Source organism: Arachis ipaensis, chromosome B07, assembly GCF_000816755.2.
Source record: "Arachis ipaensis cultivar K30076 chromosome B07, Araip1.1, whole genome shotgun sequence".
NCBI lineage: Eukaryota > Viridiplantae > Streptophyta > Magnoliopsida > Fabales > Fabaceae > Arachis > Arachis ipaensis.
This window is the reverse complement of record NC_029791.2, coordinates 88,778,977-88,787,610: the sequence shown is the minus strand read 5'-3', so window position 1 is coordinate 88,787,610 and position 8,634 is coordinate 88,778,977. Positions and strand designations below refer to the sequence as shown.

At 33.8% G+C, this 8,634-nt stretch overlaps 1 protein-coding gene across 3 annotated transcripts in view; it reads right to left on the bottom strand.

The window, feature by feature from the left end:
• Positions 6,717-8,634, bottom strand: part of LOC107609477 — a 5,084-nt gene continuing 3,166 nt past the window's right edge. For 2 of the 3 annotated variants that reach the window (XR_002350119.1, XM_016311465.2), the window contains 2 exons: positions 8,013-8,089; positions 6,717-6,971 (listed from right to left, as the gene is read on the bottom strand). Coding sequence is in view for 2 of the 3 variants with exons in the window: in XM_016311465.2 (XP_016166951.1) it covers positions 6,900-6,971; positions 8,013-8,089 (149 nt within the window). In the remaining variant the exon portion in view is untranslated. Of the gene's footprint in view, positions 6,972-7,191; positions 7,866-8,012; positions 8,090-8,634 lie in introns of those variants that run through there. The other variant, XM_021106012.1, reaches the window with a different exon arrangement.

Genomic DNA, 8,634 nt, shown 5'->3' with positions numbered 1-8,634 from the left:
TCGACATTCTTCGACTGATCTTGGCTCAAGATCCTTACTTTCATGCATGATATCTAATGCCACATTATATGCAAATACTTCATTGACAATTGTCTTATTTCGGTCCCATTTCTCTCCTGTAAAGACATAATTTATCGAGATCTCGTTATTTTCACAATTTTCAGGTACTTGAACGTCTTCTGGCGTTATATCAGAATTTTGGACAACTGCCGGTGTCTTTACTATGTCTTTTTCAACAGGAATCGTATTTACCTCTTTTCTCTTTCGAGGATTTTTATCTTTGGAACCGACAGGCCTGCCACGCTTCTGGCGTGTATTTGCTTCCGTGGCTATTTGTCCTACTGGGACATCAATTCAAATTGGGGCATTTTCCACCCTGCCACGCTTCTGGCGTGAATTTGCTTCAGTGGCTACTTGTCCTATTGGGACGTCAATTCGAATTGAGGCATTTTCCGCTGGTATGTAAGATTTGGTTATCCTCTTTGTATCGAAAAATGCATCAGGCAATTCATTTGCTATTCTTTGCAAATGTATAATCTTTTGAACTTCCAGTTCACATTGCCCTGATCGAGGATCTAAATGCATCAATGATGACGCATTCCAGTTAAGCTCCTTTTCAGGAAGCTTATTCTCTCCCCCTAATGTTGGAAATTTTGATTCATCAAAATGACAATCCGCAAATCGGGCTTTAAATACATCTCCAGTTTGTATCTCAAGATACCTCACTATAGAGGGAGAATCATATCCAACATATATTCTCAATTTTCTTTGGAGTCCCATTTTGGTGCGATTAGGTGGTGCAATAGGAACATATATCGCACACCCAAATATTCTTAAATGGGAAACATTTGGCTGCTGGCCAAAAGCTAATTGCATAGGAGAGTAATTTTTCTCATTCATCATCTCAACATGATATCCATTTCGGCGAATATCTTTGAAACTCAACAAGTTCCTCAGAGACTTGGTAGATAATAGTGCATTATTTATTATAAATTTTGTTCCTCCAGGAAACAAAATTATAGCTCTTCCGGAGCCTTCTATCACATTGCCTGAGCCAATAATAGTATTAACATATTCCTCTTTTGGCACAAGATGGGTAAAATATATATCACTTTTGAGAATAGTGTGCGAACTTGCACTATCCGCAAGGCATACATCTTCATTACATATCATTGCCATTCTCTTCAAAAACAAATAATAATAAAATGAGTAGTATGCACAGATAAATTGAATACTTGATCAGAATTATTTTTCTAGGAAATACTGTACATAAAATAATGTCATATACTAAAATTTTATTTTAAAATTTGACACATTTAATAATTTCAAAATTCATAAACATTAATATTTCATTATTTATGTACATCACATTTGAAACTTAAATACATAGAAAATAAAACTTAACAATAAATTTTTTACATTATTTATTTACATAGATACTTCACAATTTCACATATTAAACTATTCCATCATTGATCAAATGGCCAATATTTCCTTCAGGGTCCTCAAAGAAATTAGATACATCATAATGAGTGGTGGAATTTTCTGCATCATTTGAAACGAAATTCGACTCTTTTCCCTTATCGTCCTTTTTCAAAGATGCCTGGTAAAGATCAACTAGGTGCCTTGGGGTACGACAGGTACGAGACCAATGGCCCTTTCCACCACAACAAAAACACTTATCCTCTGTTGATTTACTCTGCCCGATATTTCTTTCTCTATCCCACTTCTGGTGAGATCCTCTCTTTTGAACATAATTCTTTTTCCTTCCATAATTTTTCTTGTTATTAAAAGCTTGTCATTTACCTCTTCTGGGGTAACGATTTGCCGCATTTACTTCAGGAAATGGGGCGGCGCCAGCTGGGCGCGCTTCATGATTTTTCAATAACAACTCATTGTTGCGTTCGGCAATAAAAAGGCAAGAAATTAACTCAGAATATTTCTTAAACCCTTTCTCTCGATACTGCTGCTGCAGGAGCACATTCGAGGCATGGAAGGTTGAGAAAGTTTTCTCCAACATATCATGATCAGTTATTTTTTTCCCACACAATTTCATTCGTGAGGTGATTCGAAATATTGCAGAATTATATTCATTTATAGATTTAAAATCTTGTAAACGCAAATGCGTCCATTCATATTGGGCCTGAGGAAGTATCACCGTTTTCTGATGATTATACCTTTCTTCAAGGTCTTTCCAAAGATCTGCAGGATCTTTTAATGTAAGATATTCATTTTTCAATCCTTCGTCAAGATGACGACGGAGAAAAATCATGGCTTTGGCTTTATCCTTCTGGGATGCATTATTTTCAGCCTTAATGGTATCTCCAAGATCCATTGAATCAAGATGGATTTCAGCATCTAGTATCCATGATAAATAATTGTTTCCAGATATATCAAGAGCATTTGAATTCAAGATGAGAGAGCTTCGACATAATGAAAATTTGTTACCTGAGTCTTCCTAAAAATTTGATCAGAATCTCGTGCTGATAACGTGTTGTGAAATAAAAGATATATATAATAGAGATGTATAAATAGAAGACTCTAGTATTAAAATAATTTAAAGAGAAGAGTATTTAATTGCAACATAAAGAGAGAAGTGATTTTATTATTACTTGCTTGTGTACGTATAATCACAAACCCATACCCTATTTATACTTGTCCAACATTCTCCTTTTCAAACTTCATTAATATGAAGTCTACCATGGGGAAACAAAGCACCGCATATATTTAATATTGCACAGCCCAACGTTAACTTGATGGACATTCATACTTATCGGTCAAATAAAAAAGTCGTTTGCCACTTACAAAAATAATATTTTTTTTTGGACATTTTAATCGCATTTTTAAATTATTTAAAAGTATTTTTGTCGATAATAAATTTTAGGTGTATTTTTATCAATGATAAAATTATTCAGGTGAATTTTTGTTAATTTATCCTAAAAAAAATAATGATTAAAGGATAAATCTATCCAAAAGAACGATTTTAATTCTAAATGTATCCCAAAAAAAAAGTCAAGAATAATTTTAATTTTAACTTTAAATCTTAAGAATTAAAATAGTATTTATCTCAAATATAAATATTTTTGCAATTATTTTTAATTGTGGATATAATAACTAAGAAACGAAAAGGAATATGGATCACGTGGAGACACATATCTTAGTTAAATCCTTTATTTTTTATGTGTCATCTGATGCCCTCACTGATTTCCTTTCGCTCATTCATTCTTCGGTTTTTTTTGAAACCATAATTCCTCTTTCTCTGCTCCCTTTTCCCTTTTCAATTTTGCTCTTTAATGCTCTATAACACATCATCCACCACGTTATGTTATTATTTACTTTATCTTATCTTCATTTTGATGTATCATGTATACTCCAAAAGAAAAACTTATTTTCTCGCAACACTATTAATGGAGTTTAAAGTTAGTAAATGAGGAAAATCTTTTATTTTTAAGTTTCAGTCATTATTGAGGTTTGAAGATCATTTTTGATTTGATAATTAAGTATATTTATAATTTTTATCATACCAATATTTATAGGTATCTATAAATTTGAATTAGAATTCTTAAGATTAAAAAATCTAGAGCATTTATCAAAATGAGTAAGATTATATTAATTGATAATATTATTAACTCACAAATATTATTATGAGTAAACTACCATTTTTATCCACGAAAGTTGAAAATGCTCACAGATCTATTCATAAAAAAAAAAAAAAGAAATTACCATTTGTACCCATAAAATATGAGTTTCATACAACAAAATTATCCAAACCCTAAAAAATCATATAAAAACCCCAAATTACCCTTATTATATCATCTACATCATCTTTTCCCTCCCTATTAACCACTCAATCATCCTCATCTACTCATCACCTTACCACCACCACCACCACAAACCCCCCTTTACACCACCACCACTATTAACCACATCCTCTATCTCTCACCAATAATCAATTGATTTTCAAACAATCCTAGCAGCAACACCTTCTTCCGTTGTCGTCCTCCTTCTGCCGTGGCCACCCCTCCTTCTCTCCTTCCCTATCTTGCCCTCGCCGACCAAAGAACCTTTGCACCAACCCTTGCTTCGCCGCCGCCACTAACCCTAGAGCCGCAGTGCCCCGCCTCTCCTCTCTTCACCGCCGACCACCCTCGCCTACCGTGACTACCTTCTCCTCACTAGCCGTCACCACCGCGGTCCCCTTTGCGAACTAAAACTGCGGTGAGCTCTCTCTCTTTCTGTCTCTTTCGCCATCTATTTTAAACCAGCAAACCCTAATTCACTTCTCCTTCTCCTCTGCTTCCCCTTCTTCTTTTCTCTTCAAGAACCAGAGACCTCCGAACCACCATCACAGCCCTGCCATCATCGCCGTCCAACTTCCAGCCGCCAGAACCGCCGCGAACCACCGTCATCTCCACCATCTGCAACAAACCCGAGCCACACTCACCGTCCGAGTCGTTCTTTCTTTTGGTCCAGACCACTGCCAGCGAGCCACTCACCAGTCTCACACCTCCCCCCACGAACCCTAATTCAACCTTTGTTCTCACTCTCTCTTCTACTCCAACGAGCTATCGGCGACGTCACCATCATCATCAGCTTCTCAGTTGCCGAACCTTTAGAGCAACTGCCCTAACTTGCTTCTCTCTCGCCAAAACAGAGCTGAAACAGAACAAGCTTACCCCTGCCTCTAAGAATTTGGCTCAGGTGAGGATTACTCAATTCGTTCAACAATTCGTTCAATTTCCCACATGATTTTTTTGAGTTTGGCAATTGATTTGTTACAGGGACATTAGGTTGTAGCATTCTGTTTTGAGTTCAATGAAAAGTTGAAAACAATAATGATAAGGGTAATTTGAGATTTGAGTTTGCATAATTTTGTTGTATGGAACCCATATTTTATGGGTACAAATGGTAATTTCTTTTTTTTATGGGTAGATCTGTCAGCGTTTTCAACTTTCATGGGTAGAAATGGTAGTTTACTCTATTATTATTGGAAAATTTATAGAATTACAGAATTATTGGCCATCAATTAGTAGTTCAACGATGTGCTCAAAATTACTTCCAGTTCTTTAAAACTAAGTTATGAGTATATATTATCTTTACAGTTATTTTAAATATATTATTATTTTTGCCTAATTGAATTCCTGAATTCATCATTTAAGAATAAATATTAATTTATTGTAAATCTTGAATTTATTAGAATTATTGGAATGAAGAATTATTTTTGAAAAGCTCACAATTTTATAAAATACACATGAAACGATACTTTATACTTTACAAAGCATACATTGCAACAACTTAGATTTTCGATAACTGACTTTTTAGATTTTATATGCTGGGAATTTGCAAAATTTGAATGACACGGTTAGACTCCGTTCGACAAGCTGGATCATCAAATAATAATACTTTTCAGCCTTCTCCTTACACCCTTCCTACCTCTGCTTTTCTTCGTCATTCACTTGTTTTTGTTCTGATTTGTCATTCTGGCAGTTGCTACATCTGTTTCTAAGTTCTACCCTTGATTCGAGCTTATAAGTTCTAACCCCTGTTTCTGCTTCATGCTTGTGCTTCTACCCCTGATTCGAGCCTTACTTCTGCTTTGTGTGCTTGTGTGCTACTTCATACTTATTGCTTAATTGTGAAGGATTTGAATACATTTATTATAACTTGTTCTACTATTTTAGTTTATTATGAGTTTTGTGGTAAAATTATTAATTTTAAATGCTTAGATTTGAGTAAATATATATCTTATGTATGATATATATGATTCTTAAAAAAATAAATTCATACAAGTAAACTCGTATGAATTTATAAGTCAAGTCTACGAGTCGAGTTTACCTAGACTCATGAGTTTGAAAACCTTGAAAATTTCTTTAAAATTTAGTGGTAAATTTTATTGCACTATCTCTAGGCCACTTATGTTATATGAAAGGAGTGTTGAGCGATAAAAAATAAATATGAACATAAACTTAGTGTGATAGAGAGAAGGGCATTAGATGGATGAACAGCTAAACACATAGATAAAATAAAGATAAAGATAGAATAGAGAAAGACTAGTGTAAAGAAAATTGACAAAAAAAAATCTGATTAAGGTGGATTAGATGAAAGATTTAGACAAGTAACAAAAGACAAAAGACCTAAAAAAAATCATACAGATGGTTAAAAGAGATTTATGTATCAATGATCTCACTAAATACTGATATATGATAGGACATAATATCATCATCTGATCCATGTAGACAACTCCTTAATGGAATAAAATTTTATTTTGTACTAAAATCTTGGATAAACAACCAAAAATACCCTGAATTTTAAACATTTTGACAAAAATATCTTTCACTTTTATTAATAATAAAAATGCTCTCAACATAAAAAATAGGTCAATATACCTAACACTAAATATATATTCTCAAAACATACTTTAGAAATTAAATTGACATTTTTTAAAAAATTAAATTGACGTAGTTTCTATAAGCATAGTTGAAAAAATAAGATACTTTTTTCTGTAAAATTTAGTGTTTTTACCTAAATTTTTTTATGATTTATTTTTGTTAATGACCACCGTAAAAATAGAAAATAAAATTCTAGAGATTGATTTATAATTATCTATATTTTTACAAAATTTTGGATAATTACTCTAAAAACCCTTTTTTTTTTTATAAAACCCTACTTTCAATATAATCCCTGCTTGTTATTAAGGGTGTGGCAAAAGTCGCGGCTAAAAAGAAAAGCAAGGGCTCAGCATAGGATTAAGATTTGAGACAGGAAAATGTTACATACATGGTTTGCATCCTGAAAGAGTTCTTAACGAGTACTAACAATTCTAGCCACGATTCTGTACAAAAACTTAGTTTTGCTATTTGATTTCTTATTCCAAATCTTAAAAGTAGCAAGATTCCAAATCACATTCTTTGTAAAATCTCCAAACATGATTCCTCAATCCAACGCATCGTTACTCCGGCATGGGTCAAATTCTGAAAAACAGAACGACAAAAATATAACTACCATTAATCTAGATATCGTAAGGACTAAAGGCTAAGGCATCACAGCCACCAAATCCATAAAATGCTGCCAATGGACAATTTTTTACTCCATTAATTGTCACTTTCACTATTTCGATCCGTTGAAAAATTAAAATTAGAAAAAAGGACAAATAGGTCCTTAACCTTTTGATCCGCAGACATTTAAGTCCTCGAAGATTTGAAAATACATTTAAGTCCTTGACCTTTTCAAAACCTGGACATATCGATCCCTCATGTTCACTTGGGTCTGTCAGACTTATCGGAAAAATCAAACGTGACTTCTGTTGTACTGACCTGGTTGATACGGATGCATACGTGAGAGAGTTTTTAAAATTGGACAAATTAGACTCAGGGATCGATATGTCCAGATTTTGAAGAGGTCAAGGACTTAAATGTATTTTTAAATCTTCAGGGACTTAAATGTCAGCGGACAAAAAAGTTAGGGATCGATTTGTCCTTTTCTCTTAAAATTATTTGGACAGAAATGTGTCGGTATATATTGATATCTCAATTAAAAAGTGTCACTTTCAAACGGAATGAGTCTCTACCCGATCAGTAGGGCTAGATCCAATTTCAAGATACATGTTCTAACTCCAAAAGAATCAAATAATGATTATAACCAAAATGCTAAAAAGTTATCCTTTTTCAAAAAAGCGCCTTTCTAGTGTAAGTAAAATCTGCTAACAATAACAATTAATTCTATCTAATGTCCCAAATACCTCGATTGATAATATAGATAGATAAATAGATTTTATGAAGGTAGAAAACAAGTTTTCAGTAAATATGATTGCCAAACATGCACCACTTAACTCAGCTCACTGGTTCAAACAGGTTTTCTTTTTCTCCCTTCAAAGCATATGAATCACGATAAGGAAAAACTTTTAACAGGCAAACGATACAGGAGGTACTGCTTCAACAGGCAATAATAAACTCTTTACAAACATGGATGATTAGAAACATGAAATTAAATGAAGTATGGATGCATTAACTTACTTGCAGCCAGAAAGAGAATCCACGTAACAGAATCAAAACCTTGTGTGGTTCCTTGAATTTAATTGCTAATGCTAGATCTGCACAATTATCAAACAAGGAATTGATAAAGAACTGTAAAAATATTGACAGCAGTGTCAGCATAGACATTATTATGCAACAAGAAGAATATAAGCAACCTAACAACTGGCACAGACCATTTAAAAATTACAGATGATAAAAATCAATGATTATCAATCAAAGAATAAAGTGTACAATTGCTGATATATGTTGAGTCAATAACACCTAGCACCCTTTACTACCATCCATGAGAGAACCAGACCAAAAAAGCTAGCCACTGTGATTGGAGCCCAAAAAAATATTACAATCCAATACTTCTGATGTGGGACATGTATCCCATACCTTGCAATTGGATCCTAACATCCCACCATGAGCCACGGCATGGCACCCATGAAGGCTGGCTGTGTAATTGCCACTTTTACTAGTCTCAATTGAAACACAACATTGTTGGCCAGCACCTCTCACCTGACTTCAGATGAGAGATATGGTGGAATGCTTTGGTACCAATTGATAAGAAAGTTGAGAGAATCACATCAAAATTGTGATCGGAGAGGTCAATGCTTAT